We start from the raw sequence: 26889 nt of genomic DNA, 5'->3' as shown, positions 1-26889 counted from the left end.
AGAGGGCGCTCCAGGTCCAGACTGGCCTGGCGCCGCGGAACTCGAGCTGGATTGAAGTAAACACCCGCTCCCCGTCAGAGCCAAGGCTGTCTCGCTGCACAGGGGAGGGTGAATCCAGGCATTGGCCTCTTTGTACCTCGAACATTGCCAAGAGGCAGGAAAAGCGTGGAGGGCGCGGTGCTGAAGCCAGCCACCGGATGGGCAGGAGTGTCTCCTCCACAAAAGCAAGACCCTTATCTGCAGAGGGTTCCAATAGCAACTGTCATTCCAGCGGCAACTCCCCGATGCTTACCGCCCAACGCTTCCTGGCATTTCCAAGGGTGGAGATCCAGCAGCAAGCTGGCCACCCACATTAACCGATGAAAGTTTAACCGTGCTTTGGGAGCATGGGCTTACTAACCAGGGCCTGAGCCACTTCCCTGCACCTTCCCCGGTGCCATGATGGGGTGCACTGAGCTACCTGTTCTGATTATCAGAGGCAGGAAGTGCATAAGGTTGGGCTCTTTGCTGCCTTGTCATATCTCAGCTGCTGCTGCTGCTGCTGCTGCTGCTTCTTTAAGATTTTATTTATTTGACAGAGAGCACAAGCAGGGGGAGCAGAGGAAGAGGGAGAAGCAGGCTCCCTGCTGAGCAAGGAGCCCAATGAAGGATTTGACCCCAGGACCCTGGGATCATGACCTTAGGGGAAGGCAGCTGATTAACGAACTGAGCCACTCAGGCGCCCCTCAAATCTCAGCTTCCCCAGGGCATGGGGGACCCAGGGTCAGCACCAGGAGGAGTGTCTGAGATTGGGGTATTTGAGGGCCTTCTGCCTCATTCTCATCTACTCCTCCATCGCTGTTTCTCCTCTGGTATCTAAGTAGTTCAGACGGTAAAGTGAGGTTGCTGGTGGGAATCAAATTAAGAAGGCCCGAGGTTCAGGTGGAGTGGAGTGGTCGGTTTCCAACTCTGAGTGTTATCTTACAGCAGTAAAGAGATATTCGTTCCCAAATTCTAGACAGTAACAGTCTGACCTACAATTAGACTTCAAGGAGAACTTCCAGACAGCAAAAGGGATAAAGAATAATTGCATTAGGTATGCCTGGGTGGCTCAGTCAGTTAAGCCTCTGCCTTTGGCTCATCGTGATTCCAGGGTCCTGGGATCAAGTCCTCCATCGTGCTCTCTGCTCAGCAGGGAGCCTGCTTCTCCCTCTCCCACTCTCCCTTCTTGCGCTCCCACTCTGACAAATTAATTAATTAATTAATTAATTTTAAAAAGGAATAATTGTGTTATTCCCAGTCTCAGAGCTGTTGAGAAGGCACAGACAAAAGAACTCACCACTGTTTCATAAACATATCCTACCACCCAAACCTCACACTTTTCTCACACCCTCTCCCATTTGCAGATCCACACAGATCCCACTTACACTCCGTAGGACAGAGATCTAAGGAATCAGGACTTCCCAGCAAGATTCTCCAGGAAGCTGGGGGTCCCACGTGGACAGGGAGTGGATCTGGGCTTTGCACCAACCTCATATCCATGTGACGGAGAAGCACAGGAACTCCACTCAGTAAGGAGCAGAGAAACTGAGACCCCAAACTGCCTTCCCCCTTCTCAAAAATAAAGACCAAATAAAGAGCCCAAACAGAAACCATGAGGATTCTTCACTAGCAGATCTGCACCAGAAAGTTATAAAAGCCAAAGGAAAATAATATCAGATTGAAATGAAACCACCACACACCGGGTGGAACGATGAAAATGAAAAAGATTGGCAATACCCAGTGCTGCGAGGAAAGAGGCTGCTGGAGTCTGGATTTTTGTGCCCCACCCCCCAAATTCATACATTGAAATTCTACAAAACCTAAAACAATTATACATAATGGAAGAAGTAACATACTAGTTCCAGGGGTGCTTGGGTGGCTCAGGTGGTTAAGCGTCTGCCTTCTGCTCAGGTCATGATCCCAGAGTCCTGGGATCAAGTCCCGCATCGGGTTCCCTGTTCAGCAGGGAGCCTGCTTCTACCTCTCCCTGCTGCTACCCCTGCTTGTGCTCTGTGTCAAATGGATGGATGACATCTTAAAAAGAAGAAGAAGGAGAAAAAGAAGTAGTAGTAGTAACATAACAGTTCCAAATTGTATCGTAGTTCCGAACCAAGACTCTAGGTCGGAAAGTAACCCACTGAACTATTCGTTGGCACTTACAGACCTGTTGTCACAGGTCTGTCCTGTGACAGCAGACCTGGCGTCCGTATGTTTCCTGCCATCTCCGCTTAAGAATGAACCAGGTGCGTTTGGGAAGATTCGGGGCAGGTATAAACATGGAACAGCAGCTAATGTACTTTTTGCAAAACAGCAAAACTTCAAAGACATTTTAAAACACTATTGTTATCTCTGAGGTGCCTGGATGACTCAGTCTTTAAGCATCTGCTTTCCACTCAGGTCATGATTCCAGGATCCTGGGATCGAGCCCCGTGTCAGACTCCCTCTCTCGCTGTGTCCCTCTCTGTCAAATAAATAAGTAAAATCTTTAAGCAACAACAACAACAACACTATGTTATCTCAAAATAACTATTTAGAACCACATGCATTTTCAATAATCGTCTGTAAAGATGTAATTTCAGAAAACCATGAATTTGAATAAGAATCCAGAGTCAGATAATAGTTTATTTTTTTTTTAAACATAGGCATTTTTTTCTTTTTTTTTTTTTTAAGATTTTATTTATTTATTTGACAGAGAGAGATCACAAGTAGGCAGAGAGGCAGGCAGAGAGAGAGAGAGAGGGGAGAAAGCAGGCTCCCTGCTGAGCAGAAAGCCCGATGCGGGACTCGATCCCAGGACCCTGAGATCATGACCTGAGCTGAAGGCAGCGGCTTAACCCACTGAGCCACCCAGGCGCCCAGATAATAGTTTAGATGAAAGAAAACTTTCATGAATTTAGAACCTTCTAACCCTTTAGAAAAATCAAGTGAAATATTCCCTTGTCATGGGATCATGATGAGATGGTTTCCAAAAGGCCATAGTCACAGAAGAGGTTGCCCCTTCCTTACGAGTTTGGGAAACATGGACAAGGGCATTTTCTTGCCACAAAAGAGACAGAAGAAGCAACAGTGAGAAAAAGGTACACAGATCTAGTCTGGACATCTTGGAAAAACCATGTCGTCAGCTTCAGTTCCTGGAAATCTTTCCTTTCAGGTCATCAGGTGGCCAGCAGGTCTCCAGGCCAAGTTTGGTGCTTGCTTTAGGCGTGTCACGTGACTCCGTGAGTCTGTTCCCTGTTCTTCGATGGCACAAGAGTTGGTAAGTAGTTCCTGAAAAGAACCTTTCCAGAGAGGTGGAAGAGTCTTTCTGGAGGTCTTGTCTTTACTTTCAATTTTTTTATTTTTTAAATATTTTATTTATTTATTTATTTATTTATTTATTTATTTGACAGAGAGAGATCACAAGTAGGCAGGGAGGCAGGCAGAGAGAGAGGAGAAAGCAGGCTCCCTGCGGGGCTCAATCCCAGGACCCTGAGATCATGACCTGAGCTGAAGGCGGAGGCTTTAACACACTGAGCCACCCAGGCACCCCAAACAGAAATTTGTTTTTAAAGTAATTTCTACATCCAGTGTGGGGCTCAAACTCACAGCCCTGAGATCAAGAGTCGCATGCTCTGCTGTCTGAGCCAGCCAGGTGCCCCAAAGCATGGTTATTTTTAGTAGAACCTTAATTTGAATCTTGATGGGGCATGTGCTGCGGGTTCTACCCGTATCAGTTGAGGTTTTTGCCTGTAAAGAGGAAGGTAGCTGACCCAATAGGAATAAACGATCAGGGTCCCCAGACTTGGGTCAGAGATGGAGCAATTAAAGGGCCATTTAATTCTCCTGGTTTGGCTATTTTGATCACTACCATCAAATTCTAAAATTATTTCCTCCTTTTGGGAGAAATTTTGGTGTGATACTTTTCTAAGAAATATCAGCCCAATAAATGAGTAGGGGTCAGAGGAACTAAGGAGAAAAGGGTGTGTATCTCTCAAAGGGCTCAGAGAAAAGGGAACGTGTTCCAAGGCAAGAACCTGTTGAAGTTTACAGAGACCTGTGCTCCTTGAAATGTTTTAACCATTCAAGCCTTCACCCATCTCCATAGACATATGGGGCTACTCAAGGCGACAGATTCCTTGTGGAAAGAAAACTTGACATGACATTTGCTTACTGCCAAATGGTTGTTTTGAAACATTTCGGTTTTTGGTATAATTAAGGTAAACCACATAAAAGATTTTATCATTTGGAAATGTTTTCTTTATTAAAAACTAAGGTTTGGTTCCCTTTCAAAAGTAACTCTGTGCCAAATTCCTACTTTCTCCCCAGCCAACATTTTAAGTCACCTTTCATTTTGGCCTCCCCTGAGTGATTGCACTGTTCTCTTCCAAAGAGCTCATGGGGAATCTGTAAAAATGCTGTCATAAGATGTCATCGAGGAAATTACCCATCAATTAGAAAAACGTCAAAGAGTACCTAAGTAATGGAATGCTAATCCTCTGTACGCAAAATGCAAATTATCCCCTAATTCATCTGAACATTTGAAGAAATTCTAAGTAAAATGACCCCATGGAAAGTCTCTGGCTAGAATAGATCTCCAGCGAATGGACCTGTGCTTTCCAAGCAGGATTTGATGTGATAAATCCAATCTCACTTTGGGCTTTGAGTTCACTGACGCTCAGTGGACACAGCCTGTAAGGGACACGGACAGAGGTCAGGAAGATGTGCAGCCTTAGCACAGGCCCTGGGAGTACCGTGGCCTAAGACAATTCCCAGAGGGAAGGCTGCAGGGTGGGTTGGATCCCACATACAGGAGGAACATGAGACCCAAGAGGTGCAGTGACTCACCTGAAGTCACCCAGGTTTCCGTGACAGAGCCATCCTTCCACCTCAGGCCTGTATGGGGCCGAGTCTCCTTCCTGCCTCCCCACGCCCGATAGATACTCCCTACGCTACGCAGAGTTGGCGAAAGCAGCAACCGCCAGCAGCCTCCAGATATGTTTCCAGGTCAGCCAGGAACTAGCTGCTAATAATTTCAGCTTCAAACAGAAAAAAGAGAAAAATTTAAATGTCATTAGAGCTGTTAGGTATCTGTCTCTGATCTGAGCCCAGCATTCCAGGAAAGGTTTGAATGTATTTTCCATAAAGGTTATATCCTAAAGTCAGCACCAAAGAACTCAGAAATGACCTTGAGAAATAACCCTCGAACCACCCGTAGCTTGAAGAGATGGCTGGCTCTTGCCCCCTCGGCACTGCACAGGCTTCTCCTGTCATTCCTGCTTCTAATGATTTCTGTTATTCCCTCTGGACATTTTCTGAGGAGCTCAGGATCTGGCCATTCCGAGGCGTCTTGCCATCCCACCTGTGGCTTTACCTGGACTGACCTGGAGCCCCCGTTGCTGTGGGTTCCCCTGGGCAGGGTGGCAAAGACTGCTTGGTGGCGAGCGGGATGACCTTCCAACCTGGAGTTCCAAACCTCCTCGTGAATGCTTACGAGGCCAGGTGCACCTGGCCCTCTCACTGCCACCATGTAGGAGTAAAAGGTAGACGAGACCGGCCAGCCCTGTGAAGGCCCAGTGGGTCCCACTGCCTGCCCTCCTGCGTTCACGGGATCTCCAACTTAGAATTTACCTGAGTGCTCTGACCAGCTGCCCAGTGCCTCTCTGGAGACAGAGGCTGCCCAAGGGGAGACTGCAGATGATAAACAGCAACAAAATCCATTATAAGCAGGGGTGCCTGGGTGGCTCAGTCAATTAAACGTCTGCCTTCAGCTCAGGTCATGATCCCGGGGTCCTGGGATCAAGCCCCACGTCAGTCTTCCTACTCACCGGAGAGTCCACTTCTCCCTCTCCTTCTGCCTCTCCCCCTCATTTCGCTCATTCTCTCTCTCTCTCAAATAAATTAATTAAATATTTTTTAAAAAATCCATTATAACCAGAAGCCAGAGGCCAGAGTCACTGAAGAGGAAGTAAGCCATGGAGAAGAGGGAGGTTGCGGGGGTTGGGGAGTCAAAGTGACAAAACTTTGCCCCAGACTCAAGAAAAACCAAACACACTGTCTCAATAGGGCCCGTGTGGGTGTCCTACTATGTGTAGACAGGACTCACGTCCTACTTCCAAGCCCTGTGCCAAGAATCTGGTCCTCCTGAAGAGAGATCACACTGCTGAAAATGGTCAGTGGTGGTCAGGAAGTGGCAGCAGGATAATTCAGCCCCTTCCCCAGCTCCAGCCCCTGAATGGGAGCTGTTCACTGATGTGGGGACTAGAGCTGGCTTCCTTCCCTGGCTGGGCACCCCCCCGACAGAGTTGTGGGGGGGCGGTTACCTGCCTTTTGAGGGATGCAAACAGCCTACTCCATAGGCTCATTGAGGAGATGAAAACCATGAGATACAGGGTCCCCCAGTGTCCCCAGTAAATTGATCACTCTACTTAGATCCCCACCTACCCCATCAGGCTGATTCCCCACTGGGCTGTGGCTCCCAGCGATGCCCAGTGACTGGGCTCTTTCACAGACTACAAGCAGATAAGACCTATACAACTCACTGGCAAGCAGTTCAAAACAACAGTGATGATAACACATATGAGTGTGTGTACTCAAGAGACAAGGAGGGAAGGAGAAAATGAAAGCAGAAAATAGAAGAAACTTGGCAAAACATTAACAAGAGCTCAAGAGGAGCGATGGGTTTACTGAAGTTCTTTGAACCACCTTCTCCAGAAAGTTTCAGAGTATTTCAAAACAAGAAGCTTTAAAAATTAGCATAGCGAGCAATCAGAGTTTCCAGATGCTCTCCTGGTTTCGTGGAGTTTCCTCACAGCATGGCTCCCAAACGCCAGTCTTCACTCCCACCTCAAAGGAAGAAACCGAGACTCCCTCCTGCCCCCAAGTCATGGAAGACATCAACATCTCAGCAGTTGCATAAGGGAGAAGAAGAACAGCAAGAAGCAACTGAACATATTGATGAAGTACAAGATGAAACAGACAGACTTAATGAACAAGCCAGTGAGATTTTGAAAGTAGAACAGAAATATAACAAACTCCGCCAACCATTTTTTCAGAAGAGGTCGGAATGGATCACCAAAATCCCCAATTTGGGGGTAACAACATCTGCCAACCATCCACTAGTGTCGGCACTGCTTGGGGAGGAGGATGAAGAGACGCTGCATTATTTGACAAGAGTTGAAGTGACAGAATTGGAAGATATTAAATCAGGTTACAGAATAGATTTTTATTTATTTTTTAAAGATTTTATTTATTTATTTGACAGAGAGAGAAGGATCACAAGTAGGCTGAGAGGCAGGCAGAGAGAGAGGAAGGGAAGCAGGCTCCCTGGACCCCGGGACCATGACCCGAGCTGAAGGCAGAGGCTTTAACCCACTGAGCCACCCAGGCACCCCTAGAGTTTTTTGTTTTTTGGCTTTTTTTTAAAGATTTTATTTATTTATTTGACAGAGAAAGATCACAAGTAGGCAGAGAGAGGGAGAGAGGGAAGCAGGCTCCCTGCTGAGCGGAGAGCCCGATGCGGGACTCGATCCCAGGACCCTGAGATCATGACCTGAGCCAAAGGCAGCGGTTTAACCCACTGAGCCACCCAGGTGCCCCTAGAGTTTTGTTTTGATGAAAACCCTTACTTCAAAAATAAAGCTCTCCCCAAAGAATTCCATCTGAATGAGAGTGGTGATGCATCTTCAAAGTCCACTGAAATCAAATGGAAATCTGGAAAGGATTTGATGAAACGTTCAAGTCAAACACAGAATAAAGCCAGCAGGAAGAGACAGCATGACGAACCAGAGAGCTTCTTCACCTGGTTTACTGACTGTTCTCATGCAGGCAAAGATGAGTTAGGAGAGGTCCTCAAAGGTGGTATTTGGCCAAATCCTTTACAGTACTACTTGGTTCCCGATATGGATGATGAAAAAGGGGAAGGAGAAGAAGAAGAAGAAGAAGAAGAAGAAGAAGAAGAAGAACGAGGAGGAGGAGGAGGAAGAAGAAGAAGAAGAAGAAGAAGAAGAAGAAGAAGAAGAAGAAGAAGAAGAAGAAGAAGAAGATGATGATGAAGGATCAGAAGATATTGATAAAGAAGGAGATGAGGATGAAGGTGAAGAAGATGAAGATGATGATGAGGGGGAGGAAGGAGTGGAGGATGAAGGAGAAGATGACTGATGGAATACTAATGGATTCTAACCTTCCTTTTTAAATTTTCTTCAGTCCCTGGGAGCAAGTTGCTGTCTTTTTTCTTCTTCTTCTTTTTCTTTTCTCCTCTCATGCTCATTCGCCCCATTTTTTGAAGTCTCCTTTTTCTCTCCCTTTCTACCATGGTTTTCAGCTTATTTGTGGTGGGGGGGTGGGTAGGGGAGGGAATAGCTTGAGCAGAATTACAGTGGGAAAAGAATCTCTACTCCTTTTTGTTCCAAATTCATTTTTGTCCTTTCCTGTCTCAACAAAAACAAAAACTTTATGGAATCAACACCAGACTTTTTTCTGTGGGAAAAAAGAAAAAGCTTCTGCTCCCTTAGCTCTCCTGGAAGCTGGAGGGTGCTAGTCCCCTGTGTAGTAGTCCATAGAATTCTAGCTTTTTTCCTCCTTTCTCTGTGTATTGGGCTCAGAGATTACACTGTGTCTCTATGTGAATATGGACAGTAAACATTTACCAACATGTGCCTATCTACTTTCTCTTGTTTGAAAAAAACTTTAAAAAATGGGGTTATAGGGACGCCTAAGTGGCTCAGTGGGTTAAGCCTCTGCCTTCGGCTCAGGTCATGATCCCAGCGTCCTGGGATCGAGTCCCACATCAGGCCTCTTGCTCAGCAGGGAGCCTGCTTCTCCCTCTGCCTCTGCCTGCCATTCTGTCTGTGCTCACTCTCTCTCCCTCTCTCTCTCTGATAAATAAATAAAAATCTTTTTTTTAAAAATGGGGTTATAGAAGGTCAGCAAAGGGTGGGTTTGAGATGTTTGGGTGGGTTAAGTGGGCATTTTGACAACATGGCTTCTCCTTTGGCATGTTTGTGATGTTTAGCGGACATCCTTGCAGTTTAAGATGACACCTTTAAAATAGAGCTCTCTCCTAATGATGACTTGAGTCCTGCTATTCGATGGGAGAATCAGCAGAACCTGTAGGATCTCCTCTGGAATTGACATTCTCTATTGTAATTTTGCTCCTATTTATTTTTAAATTTTCTTTTTGTTTCACTGGAAAGGAAAGAGGCTGCTCAGTTTTAAACGTTAGAAGTGTAAAAGTTGCTTTGTTACAATAAAACTAAATGTGAAAAAAAAAAAAAAACTAGCATAGCTTTTAAAGAGTGCTCCCTCCTGCATTGGGGTCTCCCCGGACCTTTCTGATCCTATGAACAGGCTAAAGCGGCACTGCCTTCAGGTCTCATCTGATGGCGCAGTATCACCCGCCTCTACCCTCTACCCGATCCCTCCACTACTCCGAGGAGGAACAGTGCATATCTGCACTGCTTCTTCCCAGTCACATCCAAATAGTTCTGTTTCTCCTGGTAGCGGAGAAACGACCGCTCTCTCAAGTCACATTCTCCTCTTGTCACCTGAGAACCTGTCTTGCTGCCTCAAGGCTGGCTTTCTGGGAACAGCCACCCCTAGGACAGTGTCCAAAAAGGTACCCAAGGCTGCCAGGACCTTGAGAGCACGTTTGGACGTCGTGGCTCGGCAGCATAATGCTATGATAAAGGCAATAAGTGGAGAGGTGACACAGACTGAGAGCCCACAGGCCCATAGCAGGTAAATTTAGGGCTGCTTGTTTGGTGGTTTTTCTCACAGGTTTGAGCTGAAATGAGATTTTCCAGATGTTTCAGGCCCTACCTAGTGCTGGCCCTCCCCTGCCTCGCTGTGTGGGTTGGGGCGATTCTCAGGCCCTCCCTGGGCCCATCGTTGGTCGTAGCGTTTGCTAGATAGGGTGGCTTCCTAGGCAAGGATCCAGCATCCCCGGGAAGACGCTTCACCCCGCGTTTGCATAATGCCGTAAGTCCAGGCACTGGCTAATGCGGATTGGTGGCGCTGGGTCACGTGACACCTGCCTCTTGCGCTGGGACAAGGACACCCTGCCCCTCACCCCAACCCCAGCTCTGGGCCCACCCTGGAAACTCCGTCCTGTTCCTGTCTTGTTCCTTCCGCGCGAAAGGTCTGCTTAAGAAAGGACAGCCCTGCCGCCCGCCACCAGCTCGCCCTGAAAGGCGCTGTCCAGCCCACGGTGCTGAAATGTGCTGGGCCCTGCCGCCGGAGAACAGAGAATAATCAGTCGGTCCCTGCCTACAGCCACCGTTCCCAACCCAGCGGACTCCAGGCCTTGTTCACACGGGCCTAATAATCCACAAGGATGCTTGTTCGCCTCAGCGGGCTTAAAAAGAATCGACTTGGAGGTCCGAACTTCCCAGAGTGGGCCCAGGGAGGGCCAATGTTTTCAGGGGCTACTCAGCATAGGAAAGCGGACTGTACTCAATTGCCATGCTCCAATCCAGAGTAAGTAGGCATTCACACATTATGGGTATCTCCACTGCCCTCTCCCCGCTTGTCCTATGAGCTGTGCGGGGAGACTGGGCCCAGGGGAGAGTCCCCTCACGTTCCAGGAACTCGATTCTTCCCACCTGCATCCAAACCCGGTAGGCCTGCTACCTGAAGACGATGAGGTGAGATGATCCCTGGAATTCCTCCTGTATACACTCCCTGCAGTAAAGATGCTTCTCCCTCCACTCTGGATGACCCCCAACTTTTGTGGATGCTCACAACCCCTCCCCCCACCCAATGCCCAGGCAGGCGGGGGAGACCAGATGTTCCCAGTGAAGGGCTCTGCAACTTAGAGTCTGAAATCTTGTCCCCAGAGGAGTAAATGGCACAGCATAATCACAATGGCAGTAATGTTGGGTAGCATAAAGAAATTGCATATATATAGCTCCTGGGGCAGAAATTAGTCCAGAAAAGGGGGCCAATAGAACCCCAGAAAGAGCAGCCAGAAGACTGCACTGGTGTTCATGACCAAACCCACACATGCCCTGGCTTGCCCCGGGATCCCATGAGTGACCCTCTTGGCAGTCCAGGGCCCAGTCATGCTTCCTTAGCATCAGCTGGCCTCAGTTCTGGCTGGAAGAGAGATGAGGTACCAGTTGAGGCAAAAGGGTTTTCAGAGAGTGCTCCAGAGTTGCTGAGCATATGGTCAGCACCTAGCAAATATTCTCTTCATAGATTCATGAAAGGACCCAAGTCCGGTGCCTACAAACACCAACAACTCCAGTTTGAGGATCTCCAGGGTATTGAGAGCATTCTGGCTGGACATAACTTGCAGGGCCCCAGAGGACTGTGTACTAGTGGAAGGATGAATTCACACCAGGAGGAAGGGCAGTCAGTGGCCTCAGGACTGTTGAACCATCCAAGAATGAAGATTCTTAAAATTGCACTGCAGAGTGAATCATGTTGCTTGACTCATGAAACCTACCCCTCTCCTTATCCAGGGTGCTTGCTAGTACACCCTGGGTGAGTGTCTAAAGATGGGCCATGCTGCTCAGCACACACCTGCATGGGAGGGAGTAGACACTCAACAAGGAGATAAGAAGGTCTAATCCCACCACCCACCAACACATGGGCTCCGCAGAGTGACCTCCATGGCAATGCATAATAACTAATGTCACCATGGGCATCATAATGACCCCAAGAGGCAAACTGGATATTAGCAAATCAATTTTAGGCAGATGGGAAGACAGAGGGGCAAAAGAAGGCATGGGACAGTCACCAAAGCCCCTGAAAAAGCCTAAAGACCAACTTCTGGTGTTCAACTCACCATGACACTCTCCTTCCCATCCTCTGCTCTCCACTTCATCCATCAAGGGGTTGATGCTAAGAGAGGTCCCCTCAGTCAGATCCTAACAGCTCTGGTGACTATGGTAGTTAAAAAACCACCACTCTAGGCTCTCAACAACATAATCCTAGGGGACAGGAGGAGGGTCCATGTGGCCTGAGGGCCAATGTGCCACCCCTTGGCTGGCCCCACAGCCAAGGCAAGGACTCAGACAGCATCCAAAGAAGAAAGGATGCTGCTAGGAAGGCCATGGGGAAGGTTGCGGGCCTTGAGGAAGTGCAAATGTCTTCCAGATTTGATTGCCTCCCACACATGCTAGGCCCTTAGGCCTAGTGAACCACAGCTGGAATTTGAAACTCCTAGTGCACCTTCTATGCCATCTCCCTGCCTTCTTCTCACTGGGACCCCCCACCTCTACTGGATCCTCTCCTCTGCCTTCTCTGATAGGCAGTGATACCAGGAAGGGTCTGCAGGGACTCTGGGTACCCTAGATGTCTGTGGAGATTAAACCCAACACAAAATAAGGCTTAATCAACAGCAATGGAGAGCAAAGACAGGAAAAGTTCTCTTCTTGCTAGGCCTGAAAAAGCTGTTGCTCCCCTCTCTTCCCCTTCACCCCAACCCTACAGGTCCTCCATGGGTTACTGAGGGAATCCTAGAAGAGTGAACAAAGCAGGGAGACGGCTAGAGGTAGTCACTGGAGTATGACGGGGCCTCCTCAGCAGAGTGAGTAAAAGAACATTTCGCCTTTAAGTACTTTGAAATAGCAGCAGACACAGGAAGTACAAATGGTCCCTACAACGCAGATGGCATATGTTCTCCTCCAGCCTAGGGGCCCCACCTCCGAAAGCCCCACACACATGAGCCCAAGCTCACACCAGCAGGAGGCTGGGACCAGAGCTTCTGTGGCCTTCCCAAGTGTGCTAACTTGCATTCCTGTGGGTCCCTGAGGCTCCCACTGAGGTTCTCAGTGTCTACTGAGGAAGAAAAATCACAGCCCCTGACATTCACAATTGATCTGACATTCACGGTTAGACCTCAGCTTTGCTAGGAACTGGTCAAACAGAGCCAAGTATTTTCTTCTCCTGTTGGACATAAGCAATATGTCAGATAAGGTTACTCTGAGACCATGATAAAATGAGAAAAATAAGGCCACTTCATAATTTTTAAGCACAGACAAAAATAAGATCACTGAGCTGACACCCAGCAAATATCAAACATACCACTCTATTGGCTACAATGAGTGACTGGTATATTTTTTAGCAACTCTTTTTTTTTTTTAAGATTTTATTTACTTATTTGTCAGAAAGAGAGAGAGAGCACAAGCAGGGGAAGCAGCAGGCAGAGGCGGAAGGAGAAGCAAGCTTCCCACAAGCAGGGAGCCCACAGCAGGGCTCCATCCCAGGACCCAGGGATCATGACCTGAGCTGAAGGCAGACGCTTAACTGACTGGGGCACCCAGGCATCCCTTTTAAAAGCAGCTTTATTGACATATAACTCAGATACTGTATAATTCATCCACTTAAAGTGTACAATTCAGGGCACCTGGCTAGCTAAGTCAGTAAAGTACGCAACTCTTGATCTCAGGTGTGTGAGTTTAAGCCCCATGCTGGGCATAAAGCTTACATTGAAAATTAAAAAAAAAATAAAGCTTACATCGAACATTTTTTAAAAAGCATGCAATTCAGTGGCTTTAATCATATTCACAGAGTTGTGCAACCACCACTGTGGCAAATTTAGAACATTTCCATTACCCCAAAAAGAAACCAAAAAGAAACCCTGCACCCCTTAGTCATCACCTTCAAATCCTCTCATCCCCTAGGCAACCACTAATCCTTGTCTCATAGATTTGCCTGATCTGGACATCTCATATAAATGGAATCACACAATATGTGGCCCTTTGTGACTAGCTCTTTCACTTAGCATCATGTTTTCAAGTTTAATGCACACTGTAGCAATGCATCAGTAATTCACTTCCATGATGGCTAATTTCATATGTCCATTTGACCAGGACACACACACACACACACATACGTGTTTGTACGTGTACATGTGCATATAGACCTTACTGGTTCTGCACAGTGTGCACCGAGAAGCTTAACCTTAACCTTCATGCCTTTGCCCCAATAATTCTACTTCTATGAATGAACTAATTCCACTCCTAATGAAATAACCAAATCTAAAGACTTTATTTAGCATTATGCTCATAGCAATATTATTTTAAAAACTAAAAAAATCAGAAACGATCCAAATATCTGATAGCAGAGGAATGACTCAGTCATGGTACACCCTTCATTCCATTTGTGGGTGTTTAGAAAAAAAATTCTGCAGGAAAATACAGCAAAAGCATGGGGGGTGGTGAGGTTATAGGTGATTTTTAGTTTCATCTACAAATGCCAACATGCTGAGTCTAATGTCATACCAACAGCATTTCTCATTTTGATACAAAAGTACCAGGTATACCTCCTCACACAAGGAGATGGAACCCTCATACACTGTTGGTGGGAATGTAAAATGGTACAAACACTCTGGAAGAAAGTCCCACAGTTTCTTAAAATGTAAAACATACACCCACCAGATGAGCCAGCCACTGAAGTAATATTCTTTTATATGAAGGTTGTGTTATGCTTCTTCATAAAGGTCATATTCTATGCTCAGCACAATAGCAGAAGATATTTTTTAAAAAAATTTTTTTATAAGTAGGCTTTGCACCCAGGTTGGAGCCCAACATGGGGCTTGAACCCATGACCCTGAGATCAAGACTTGAGCTGAGATCAAGTCGAATGCCTAACCAAATTAATCACCCAGGTGCCCCTCAAAAGGTATTTTAAAAACAAACGAACACCTCCAACTGCCCTTAAGCCTGGAGAAATAAATAACTGCACTTTAAGAGGTATAAGGAGTTGGGACCGGCTGGGGGCCTGGCCCTCTCGGGCTCAGTTCTGGAATGGAAGAGAATGAACTGCCTGCACTTTTGAAATTCCTCCTCTCTTTTATTTTTTGCCTGCCAATCCTCCATTGAATTTATCCATGATATGACTACCACAGGAGAGAATGTCCCACCAGAGCTCCAGGCCCCACTCAGCCCCTGCAAAGGCGAGGCAGGCAGCCCGCACCCCTCAACTCTGGCAGAAACCTGCACTTCCGGAGCTTTAGCTTTGGATTATTTGTACCCATACAGCGAGGAATTTTCCAGAGTCCCAATACTTCTTAAAACCTCCCAGTGAAGTGTTCTGGCATCTCCTGTGAATTTTTAATTAATTTTGCTTCCAGAGAATTAACTAGTCCTATTTTTGTTGACAACTTGTTCTGTAAAATGGCACTGCATTACGTAACATGGCTTTTTTGGTGTTGCAATTTGTTTTTCAAATCTTATTACTCTAATTTATCTCCCTCCCCAGCTGAAGAAATGATGACGCGGCGGTGGGGGGAGGGGTTGGTAGTGAATGTTGCAAGGCCGTCATGCTACTTTTATTATGGGCAACCAAGGAAGAACGGGAATATGCTTGGAGGCAAACCCCCAGAGTTCTGGAGTGTAGACAGGCGTTCAGGAACCTAGACGCCCCCCAACCCTGCTTTGGGCACAGAGGGCTGCTTGCTGTGATTTCTTCTCAAAAACAGGGCTTCTCAACCGGGGGGGGTGGGGCGGGCTACAAGAGCCGGTAAGACTAATGAGACCACTGAGCAGGAGACCACAGGGCCTCTGAGCACAGCCAGGGGACGACATAAAGGGCGGGCTTGACCAGACTTAGAACCAACTGCACTGGGGAGTCAGGGGACCCCTGCCCCTGCGACAGGCCTCCTCACTCGGGCTTCAAGTACCTCCTCCAGGCGGTGCTGACGCGGCACGATGCCCCGCATCCTGGGGACCCGCCTCCACCTGCTCTCCGCTTGCCCCGTCTTTTCTGGGTTTCCAAACCAAAGCCAATGCACACTCCATAAGGCCTGGAGGGGAAAACCAATCGATTGTCCTGCTTGGTCTTCGACACCCAGAAGCCGAGCGTCGTGCACTCGATGCGTGGGAGGCCCTGGACCTGAAGGAGGGACACCTGCCGAGTTGGAGGACCTTGCTCTGTGGTTGCCTCCTGGGTGGTTGGGAGGTCGAGATTCCGAGGCATATTAGGAAGTTGTTCTGGAACAGTTCAGGTCCTAGAAGAACACCATCCCTGGCCCTCCCCTCCCCTGCCCCCAACCTCACAGTGCAGCTTGGGGCAAGTCATCTCTTCTGTCCGGGTCCTTTGCTCCACCTGTACAACATGAATAGGACAGAACAGTATGGTCCCTCATTCACACAAACCCAAGACCAATGTCAGTGGTCTCACCTTGGCCATGACCTTTTGAAGCTCTTGGAGCAGTAACACATGCAGCCAGGTTTTCCCCAGTTCTGGTGAAACTGAGGCTTAGAGGGGAAAAAAATGGGGGCCTTGTTCATGGGCAAATATTTTGCTCCTGTTACATTTCTGGCCCTGGAATGGTGCTGGGTGCCCTGGGAGAAACCAGGGTGGTCCTTGCACCACCAGTGAAGGGCCATACTTCCCCCATCAGACAGTGATCTCCCCAGGGTGGGAGTTGTCCTCTTAATCCAGGCTGCTGTCACCAGGAAAGAAGTTGGAAACCCCAAAGGTCTGTATGCTTCTCTGCAGTGTCTGCACTGACTGCCCCACAGACACTTTCAGAACTCTCCCCACACATTAGCTACACGATTTTACTCCTTCATGGGCCTGGGCTCCCCTCGGTCTGCCACTGGCTCTCTCTCACCCACACACAGATCTACAAGGAACCAGTGCCAACTGGATGCTCCCGTGGCACTGCCCCACAGGAACTACCTTCTCCTGGCTGCCCAATCCTGAGAGGGAAGTTTTTGGGGGAGCCCCACGCAGCCTGAGTCAGCCAGAATGCACCCAGCCGGCCTGCCCGGGCTTGCCCCTCTGCTGGGATTCTTTTGCAGAAGTTTGTCTTGAAATGACCAGGCAGGCCATGCTTTCCTGAGCACCAAAGTCCCACCAAGAAGAACACCTGAAAGACCAGGAGAGCGCCCCAGAGGCAGCTGAAGTCAGGCTGCCCTAAGTTCAAATCCTAGCTTCTTCTTCCATGACTGTGTGGTCTGTGCTGGTGATTTAACTATTTCCGGCCCCATCGGTATGGTGGGCGCTGTCACAGCACACGCCTCCCTTCTAGTCAGTGATGGGATACAAGCTGCTTGCATTGTGCCGGCAGGGTCCCTTGTCAGGGGGCATCAGTTAGGAGGGTCTCCTCTTACCCTGTTACTGGGACTCTGTTCAGCAGGAGACGGGCCCTTCCAGGGTGAGACACCAGCCCCGGAGAAAGAGCTCACACTGTGTCCTCTCCTGCCCGCTCAGGTCCTGGCCGGACTGCTGCACCTCGGCAACGTCTGCTTTGCCCACTCCGAGGACGAAGCCCAGCCCTGCCACCTGATGGGCGATGCCAAGTGTGAGGACAGGGCAGGGGCCTGGGGCTTGGGCTGCGGTCACAGCGCCAGGGAGCAGGGCCTGCCCTGTCCGGAAATGGGCCAGCATGGGTGGGACGGTAGGGGGAGGCCTGAGGGTAGAATTTGGAAGGTGATGCCCTTGATGAAACCATGAATGTTAGTCCTTGCCCCATCTCTGGGGAGACAGACAGCATCGTCTGTGTCCTACAGATGAGAACAAAGAGGGTTTCTAAAGTGATTTGTCCCACATAGGGCAGTGTGGACTGGGATGGAAAATCCTGGGTTCAAGTCCTACCTCTGACATTTCAGGGGCCTTTTGTAAGTCTCCTCGCCTACCAGGACCTGAGTTTCCTCAGTCTGTCTGGCACAGCACAAGGGGACAAGTGTCCCACTGGATGACACAGTGACTCCAAGAGGCCCATTCTAGGCAGACGGGAAGACAGAGGGGCAAGAGAGGGCATGGGACAGTCACTGAAGCCCCAGAGAAAGCCCAAGGACTCACCTATGGTGTTCAGCTACCTGTGACACCCTCCTCCCTGTTCCTTGCTCTCCATCTTCTTCCTTCGTCAAGGAGCAGATTTTGTCCCCTCTGTCAAATCCAAACACCTCTGCTCATCATGGTAAGTAACACCCACTCCAGGTCGTCAATAACAGAGTCCTCCTGGGGAGGACAAGAGCAGGGCTTTTCTCCCCTGAGAACCAACATGCACCCCCTTTGGCCAGCCTGCCAGGCACCCAAGACAAAGGAAACTGCCAGTCAGCCCCCACAGCTGTGGGGGAGGGTGGCTGGAGGAGGTGCAGGTGCATCCCACCCCTGCTGGGCCCTCAGGCGGTGAGCCGGGAGCGTGGCTTCACCTTCTCATTGCTGTGCCAAGCCCTTGTTGGGACAAACGTGGATCCAAACACCTCCAGCAGGCCTGGCAGAATGAGGGAAACTGAGGCACCACCAGAGAGGGTTTCCCCAAAGGCCAAGGTAGGAGCTCTCCCACCAAATTGAATGATTGGCAGCCTAAACATCTACACCTGACCAACATGAACCAGAAGCAACCCACTACCAGGGTGCCTGAGGACGAGGTTAGGGAATGCGATGCTGGGCAGTGAACAGAGCAGTAACCTCTTCCCCATACATACCCAAGGTGGTCCATGCCCTCTCTGTGAGCCCACAGCAGGCAGAAAGTCCCAATGATGAGGGAGAGGGGAAGCTCAGGGCATCAAGGCCCATGCAAAGGCAACACAAGGAACACGTGAATAGATCATCAGGTGTAAGTGATCTCAGGGGCCAAGGGTGACACATGGTGAGGGGCCCCTGCCCACTACTGGTGGCATGGTCATCGGGATGTCCTAATCACAAGCACTTCTGTGATCTGGCCCGTTCCCAACTGCCAGGTACATCCCCAATCTCTGCCTTGAGCCAGAACCGGTTTGTGGCTTCCTCCAATATCCCACACTCTCTCCTTTTCCATGAGCCTTTCCAGGCACATACTGTTCACCTTCTGGAATGCCTTTCTTTTTCATTTTTTTTTTTAATGCTTTTCAACCACTGCCCCCTCGACTCTATCTTCAGTCCCATCCTCCACATCATTTAGTTAATTCGTTCTCCTTATAACCCCAGCTTTACCATCAGCTGCCACAGAAGGACCTCTCGAGACACCGAGGTTTAGTTAGTGCCCTGTTCCTGCCCTGGCATCAGTCCCAGGCATGGCCACTGTGACCCATTAGACTCTTAGCTTTAAGAGAGCAGAGATGGCTCCGTCGTAGCACTGACACGGCTGCTGGCACACAAGTGTGGTCATCAAATGGGGCATCCCAGAACACATGAGGAACCTAGCCTGGGGACCCCGATCACAGGGCTGGGAGGGTCTATCTAAGTGTCTGATCCAGTCAACAAGCCCCTGGTTTGTCCCCAGCTGTTCCTGGGGTGCTTTCTTTACCTTCTGAAGGCTTTCTTGACCCATGCCCTGCAGGGCCTACACAGCACCACACTCCCTACATCCTCTGCACCAAGCCCAACAGCTGGACAGGCACAGACCATATACCAGGAAGAGGGAATTCACATAGGACCTCACCTCTGCACAGAGACTAGCTTGGCCGTGGCCCTGGGGTGATAAGGAGCAGGACCATGGACATGGTGTAGTCTGTGCACTGCACAAGGGCTTAGCCAGTAAAAAATATGGGCTTCCACCCAACCTCCCCCAGAAAGAGACAGCTTTTCCAAGTAATAGGAAGTCCCTCTCTCTTAAACCGCTTATAGGCTCTGTGTCTGACTGGGATGGGTGAGCCTTCCCACATAAACCATGCCCCAAAAAACCCAAAAAACAAAGAAAAAAACCACTTACAAATTAGCAGTCACTTCTACTTCCCCCCAACACTGCCTGCCACATGCAGTTACGGATCCACTTTCTGTCTCTCTGGATCTGCCAGTTCTGGACATTTCTTTTTTTTTTTTTTTAAAGATTTTATTTATTCATCAGAGAGAGAGAGAGAGTGATCACAGGCAGACAGAATGGCAGGCAGAGGCAGAGGGAGAAGCAGGCTCCCTGCCGAGCAAGGAGCCCGATGTGGGACTCGATCCCAGGACGCTGGGATCATAACCCAAGCCAAAGGCAGCCAATCAACCAACTGAGCCACCCAGGCATCCCTGGACATTTCGTATAAATGGAAGTATGCAATATGTGATCTTTGGTGACCTCTCTTTAGCTCAAGATTTTCAAGTTTTCTCCATGTTGTAGAGTATGTTAGAATTATCTTTTTATGACTGAATCAGAGTCCACTAAATGGACATACCATGTTTTACTTATCCATTCGTCAGTTGGTAGACATTGGATTATTTCCACTTTGTGGCTACTGTAAATAATTCTGTTATGAACAGTCATGTAGAAGTTTTCGCCCGAACATGTGTTTTACTCCTCTTGGGTAAAGACTTAGGAGTGGAATTGCCAGGTCACATGGTAACTCCATGAGTAAAAGTAACCCTTTGAGGACCTGCCAGCCGTGTTTGTGTTTCCCCACAGCTCATGCTGACCTTGTGCTACCCATGCTTGGTCCTCCCCAGCGCCCTTTCTGCCAGTGCAAGCCTTTGACACATGGGGTGGGGGGCGCAGAACCAGTCTGCGCTCAGCAGCCCCCATCTCGTGGCCGGCATCACCAGTAGAGCAGCCCTACTATTTCTCAAGTCTTTGGGAGTAAAGCGTGGTTGCACTTGACCAACACCAGAACGAGGAGACTAGAGCTAAGTTTGAGAATTATGTTTTCTGGCTGTGATCTGGGCTGCAAAAGGATCAGATTTTCTGTGGTCGTGGTGGTGGTGGGCGGAGGGTGGAAAGTGATCTCCCCAATCCATTGATGTCTTAGAAAAACTCTGACACTGTTTAAAAAAAGAAAAAAGAGCAAAGAGAGAAAAGGAAAGGAAAAGAGAAGAAAAAAGAAATGAAAAGCAAAGCAAAGAAAAAAACTCTGACGCTGTTAATTTGAAACTTCCGGAGCTTCCCTGGTGTAATCTGAAATAAGCCCCCCCTATGCAGAGGGCAAGGAGAGAGGTTAAAAGAGGCAAACCTTTCTGGTCTGATAAGCAACGGAACTTCCATATGAAGCTTGTTTTGGCCGGCTGCATGGTGAGTTTACCTCCGTACCCACTGATAGAATCATAAGAGTTTACAGAAAGGCTTTCACTGGGTTCAGTCACATGCACCATCGAGATGGTCTCATCAACACCTTACTCTCTCAAGGCTGTGTCTTTGGGCAGCTTCTCTGTGGGATAGGCAAGCAGCTGCGTGCACATTCCAAGGACAAGGGAGGAGGTGAGGAGCCTCCCTCTGATTGTCTGGGTCTACCTACCTCGCTGGGTGACTTGGGACAAATTACCGCCCCCTCTCAGGGCCTGGAGACCTAGTTGTAAAGGGAATTCAGAATGTCCCGAGATCAACCACGTTATTTTCATAACATTGCCAATACATCTTGCAGCTGGATGAGCCTGGGTTTGTCCCAGCAGTTGGGTCCTGAAAGGCACTGCACAGAAATCCTCCTGGGGCGACCCTGAGCCACTGGCCTATACGGACCCACCTTTCTTCAGTGACACCACCCACAGTGAGTAAAGCAAGACAAGGCTGGTTCACTGACCCATATTTGCCGAGCTCTGGCTGCATAGCTCAGCTGTGGAAGAAGCCAACCTGGTTGGTTCCTGAACTGACAGAGCTCAGGGCCTCAGGGATGGGAAAGGCTGATCTGGGAAGAGACAAGAAGACCACACCCAGGGACATCTGCCTGGGGAGTGGGGGGGGGGGCAAGGGCTCCAAGCTAGGGAGACCCCACCCAACTGGAGGTGTTGGGACCCTGGCCTGAAGGGATGTACAAGCTTGATCGGGAAGGGTGTTGTGAGCAGATGGAATCAGGAATTCCTGGAGACTGAAACAGCCAGGAGGGGGCCCCCAGATGGGCGCTGGCGGACTGCCTAGAGCTTGGTTGTGGGCGGAGACGAGAGGGACAGGTTGGGTGTATGGCAGTAAGGAGCGGAGGCCTTGTGTGTAGATGGGGTCATGTTTAATGGAAGTCCAAAGCCTCATCCTGGTCCTGGGGTGCAGATGGGTATGCCTGCCCTCCCATGACCATAAACTGCTGCCCTCAAGTGTCTCCCCTCTGCCTCTGTCCACTCATTTCCCGCTTCTGACAGGGGTGCCCCACGATGAGCCATGGAGGCTCTGGGGACAGGGTGGCTGCCAGGAGGAGGCCCAGGCTGCGACGCTGCTCTGCTCCCTCCCATGAGACACGGAATCTGAACCCTATCATCTGCCTGTCTCCTGGAACCAGTCCACAGCATCCCCCTGTCACCAAGTCAGCACAGCTGGACCTCTCTGCCTCCCTCCCCCAGAACAGCCGGTTGGCACCTCCATTTCTCCTCAGAGGTGCCTCTATCTTTCCTTCCAATTTGAGGTGTGAGGTGGAGGCCGCACACCTGGGCCTGCGGGAACAGGAGGGTTTGTCACAACAAGCACTGCAACCAGAGTCTGGAAGAGCCGCCAGGGGTGGGACCACGGCTTGGCGTCCATCTCCTGGCTGCACGGTCCTAGAATACCAGCCTCCCTCCTTAGACTAGCTCCATTCAGGCTCTGTCCCTCCCCTGTACCCCCCATCCCTGACCTCAAACTCTGGCTGATCCCCTGAGCACAGGCTCCGAGCCCCATCCACCCTCTGGGGCTTGTGGCCCTGGCCCAGGGGCTTGGCGCTACTGGGCCCACTCCTCCACCTTGCTTCCCAGGGTAACCAGAGAGGGTGTGGGGCTCTCACCGACCCTACAGAGCTTCAGCCTCCGCCTCAAGGGTGCTGTCCATTTCACAGTGCTGAAGCTCCTGACCACTCCCATCTCTACCAGGAGCCGCTTCCCCTACTGTAGCCTCCATGCACAGTCTGACCCAAACTCTAAGACATGCTCACTATAAGACATGTCCAATAACCTGCATGATTTGAACTGGAAGCATGTGGAGTCCAGAAGAATGTGACCCAGCTGAGGGCTCCAGAAGGGGCTGCTGGTCCATGGGTTCTCTCAGGCACCATGGCAGGGTTCCTGACCAGCCCTAGGAGGGTGGAGGCCCAGCCATTGCACCCCACCCCACCCCCACCCCGATCTGCTACAAAGTGGAAACACAGAGCACCCCATTCAAAAATTGTCAAGAATGTCTAGAGCGGAGATGCCTGGGTGGCTCAGTCGATTAAGCATCTGCCTTTGGCTCAGGTCATGATCCCAGGGTCCTGCGATGGAGCCTGCTTCTCCCTCTCCCTCTGCCTGCTCTCCCTGCTTGTGCTCTCTCACTCTCTGTCAAATAAATAAATAAAATCTTAAAAAGGAAAATGTCAAGAGGGCCACAGCGGACTACTCAAACAAGTGCAGCTGCCCTGTGTCTACACAAGTCCCACACTCAGGAAGCCAGCCCTGCCCATTCCCATCCCACAGAGGGCTCACTGAACTTGAACTACATTTTAGAGTTAACTTTGAGATTACTTACTACGGCAGCCACTCGCCCCCCACCTCCCTTGGCTGCCAGAGTGAGGGAGGAGGCGGGCAGATTATTCTTACCATCTCGCATGTGCCTACATGTATCTCCTACCAGAGGCAGGAGGTGAGCAATTTACAGCCTTGCTAAATCCCAGCTTCCATCTGAGGCTTGCACACCTTCCTCCTGTCCCCGGGGCACGGCGGAGCTGGGGCCACACCCGAAGGAAAGAGCTAGGGCGGGGTTCTTGCTGACACATGCTCAAGGCCCTGTCTCAGTTTCCCTTCTGATATCTGAGAGTAGTTCAGGTGTGAAATGAGGTTGCTCCAGGGGTCGTGGTGGGAAGTCCCTTGAAGGGCGCTAACGTTCTGGGAATCGGGTACAGGGTGGCCCTAAAGAGTTGTTTTTCCAACTCTCCGCATGCTACCTCACAGTCATTAAATGATGCCCACTGCCCAAATGATAAAGAAAAAAACCAGGGCAGGGCGGAAGGATCTAGTTAGTGGCCAGGAAGAACTCGTAACTGTAAAAGGCCCTGATGGGTTCGAAGTGCAGGGACATTGCCGTGCAAACACACCGAGGGGAGGAAGCACCCAGGGGCACACTCTTCCTCACTGACTCTCTTCCCCCCAGATCTACGCAGAACACCCCATCTCCCTAGCCCCCTCGCACATGTTCCCTGTCTTACAGGCACACCGGAGGTCAAAGAGTTGGACTCCAGGCTCAGATTCTCCAGCTGGCCTCTGAGGGTCCCTTGGCTGGAGTCCCTCACCAATCTTTTGCTTTATCCCTTATCCCACCTCCACATTGCTCTCCCAAACCGACGGTGGTTCTGTTCAGTGAGGAGCTGGGGGAAGGCACCAGGATGCCTGGTTTGCTTCCCCAGTCTTTGGCTCTACCTCTCCGGTGGAAAGATGTCCCTGCAAGATGGCAAGTCAGCTGAGGACAGCTTGGGTACATTCTGGAACCACAAAATGACAGTTGGAAGGGCTACGAGGTAAAGTGGACTCGTGTTTGCACTGAAATGTGAAGGTTGAGAAGCATAACACTGAGCTGTTCGTTCTGTCAACAGTGTTTTGCATATAGATAAAGACTGAAAGAGAAAACACAAAAATTAAACAGATTAAGGTGGGGAGATGATTATTTTTTTAAAAGAGTTTATTTATTTATTTGACAGACGGAAATCACAAGTAGGCAGAGAAGCAGGCAGAGAGAGAGAAGGAAGCAGGCTCCCCAACGAGCAGATAGCCCCATGTGAGGCTCGATCCCAGGACCCTTGGATCATGACCCGAGCCAAAGGCAGAGGCTTTAACCCACTGAGCCACCCAGGCGCCCTGGGAAGATGATTATTTTGTTTAAAAAAATTTTTTTCTTAAAAATATGTCAAATTGGGGCACTTGGGTGGCTCAGTCGTTAAGCGTCTGCCTTCAGCTTGGGCCGTGATCCCAGGGTCCTGGGATGGAGTCCCACATCGGGCTCCCTGCTTGGCAGGAGGCCTGTTTCTCTCTTTCCCACTCTCCCTGCTTGTGGTCCCTCTCTTGCCGTGTCTCTCTATGTCAAATAAATAAATAAAATCTTTTTAAAAAATTGTTTTTTGTAAATGTCCAATTGAGGGGCGCCTGGGTGCTCAGTCAGTTAAGCATCTGTCTTTGGCTCAGGTCCTGATCCCAGGGTCCCACATCAGGCTCCCTGCTTAGCCAGGACCTGCCTCTCCCTCTGCCTGCCACTCGCCCTGCTTGTGGTCTCCCTCTCCCTCTCTGACAAATAAATAAATAAAATCTTCTTAAAATATAATAATATGTCAAATTATAAAATAGTTGCCTCTGAGAGAGAGGTTTTTGGTGATTTATACACACACACACACACACACACACACACACACCCGCCCGCTTCTTTCCAAATAGTCTACAAAGGTAAGTATTATCTGGATAATCAGAGACAAAGAGGCTAACACACACACACAGACCTGAAAGAGCCTGTTCTCCTCCCGTGGCTGCATCCTGACTCAAGAGGAGGGAATGTTCCCCTTTCCCCCAAGGCTGCCTTTTCTTCCCCACCTGGTTCCACCCTCATCATCCTCTCCGGAGTTCTTCTGCCACAAAATCAGAATGTAAGTGAGTACACTTGGAAAATCCAAAGCAGCCTGGTGTGAGCCTGGATTCCTGTGGTTGAGACACGGAGAGAAGAGGGGACAGCCCTGGGGGAGTTTTCCTGAACTCTCTGCAGGGCAGGAGCAGAACAGACGTCATCCCCTCTGCTGGACCATGCCCCAGGCATCTTCCTGCTCTTACTATTTCAGAATGTTCAGCGGAAGAAGTTTCCACCAACCCGTCCACGAAGGAGGTTCCTACTCTGCCCCCATGAGAGCCTCCAGCTCTCTATGCCCCCTCCCTCTTCTCTCCCTGGATTCCCCCCATAGACCAGAGAAACAGGGTAGGCGTGAAGACAAGGGAAGAGAAACAGCAGCTTTCACAGATGCGGGCAAGGAAGGCTTTCTTGTCTCTGCTAGGATATGGCAGAGATCCAAGGCGGGGAGTGGTGGAGAGGAGAATATTGATTAAGGCTTCTTCTGCATGTGGGTTTCATCTTAACACCCAGGGACACAAACCTGGACTTGAATTATCTGCTAATCTGTGGAGGCTCTGAGGGTGCAGAAAACAATGGGAGATGGAGGCCGGGGGTCCCAATGGCTGGGAGGTGTGGGTGTTTGTGGGGAGGGAGGGTGAGATGGCATGGAAAGAGTATGGGGAGAGGAGCAGGAGACCAGTGTTCAAATCTCGGCTCTGCTGTCTTTGCTGGGTACCTTGGGTGAGTCATTGCTCTCTCCGAGCTTCAGCTTCCTCTTCTGTAACTCAAGTAATTAAGGATCCCTGTCCCTTTCTAGGGCTGTGTGATCCTCTCTGAAGAGGTTTCCTGACCTAGAAGATCAGGCTCTTAAGATCTACCTCCTCATCAAAGGAAATACCAGTCCAAACTTTCAACCCCGGCAAACAGGTGCTATCCATCTGATGGCAAATACCTCCCCCATCCTATCTCTCTGCATACTTACCTCCTCCTTGGGAGTCTATCCACGGTGCCCTATGCCTCTTCTCATTCTGTTCCCTCTGGCTGGATTTCCCTTCCCTTTTTGGGCTCTGTCTTCTCGTCTTCTAATACTCAGCTTGGATCTCATCTCCTCCAGGAAGCCTTCTCCGATTCCCCACTCACTGGCTGAGTTAGGCGCCACTCCTCTGGGCTCCTATACAATCAAGGGCATTTGCTTAATGGCTAGTAATTACAGCTGAGGTTTACTGAGCACTTACTGAGTGCCTAGACCTCCACAAGGCTCTTTACTCAGCATCACAGATGTGGAGCCTCACACACCATGTGAGGGAGGTGTGATCTGTATCCATTTTCCAGGACACTGGAGCCCGAGGGAGGTAAAGGGTGAGTGGTGGGGCTGGGATGTGAATGGATTTGGATGCTCCAAAGCTGGTTCTACACTTCTGCCTGCTCTACCTGCCCACCTTGCCAACTGAACATGGGTGCGATGGTTTTCTGTTTAGAGATACGTGCTCATCCTTCCTCTGACCTATGAACCCCGGGAACCACCTCACACCAATCAGAGTCCCACCAAGGGCTGAATCCAAATCTCATGTTCTTGTGTCCACGCA

At 49.7% G+C, this 26889-nt stretch overlaps 1 protein-coding gene across 1 annotated transcript; it reads left to right on the top strand.

Moving 5' to 3' along the window:
* Nucleotides 1–6812: 6812 nt before the first annotated feature.
* On the top strand, nucleotides 6813–8157 carry LOC101671482 (protein SET-like). The gene is made up of 3 exons (XM_045070339.1): nucleotides 6813–7225; nucleotides 7607–7952; nucleotides 8050–8157. The coding sequence occupies exons 1-3, from the start codon at nucleotides 6813–6815 to the stop codon at nucleotides 8155–8157; spliced, it is 867 nt and encodes a 288-aa protein (XP_044926274.1).
* The last annotated feature ends 18732 nt before the right edge of the window (nucleotides 8158–26889 follow it).

Source organism: Mustela putorius, unplaced genomic scaffold, assembly GCF_011764305.1.
Source record: "Mustela putorius furo isolate JIRA1106 unplaced genomic scaffold, ASM1176430v1.1 tig00003962_pilon_pilon_pilon, whole genome shotgun sequence".
Taxonomy (NCBI): Eukaryota; Metazoa; Chordata; class Mammalia; order Carnivora; family Mustelidae; genus Mustela; species Mustela putorius.
This window is presented reverse-complemented; position numbering and strand designations above follow the sequence as displayed.

Excerpts from the sequence above, each read along its gene's own strand:
- LOC101671482 (XM_045070339.1), top strand. The coding sequence starts at position 6,813 with ATGGCTCCCAAACGCCAGTCTTCACTCCCACCTCAAAGGAAGAAACCG. Across the intron at positions 7,226-7,606 it reads GGTTACAGAATAGATTTTTA|TTTTGATGAAAACCCTTACT; the intron begins TTTATTTTTTAA and ends CCTAGAGTTTTG. Across the intron at positions 7,953-8,049 it reads AAGAAGAAGAAGAAGAAGAA|GAAGGATCAGAAGATATTGA; the intron begins GAAGAAGAACGA and ends GAAGATGATGAT.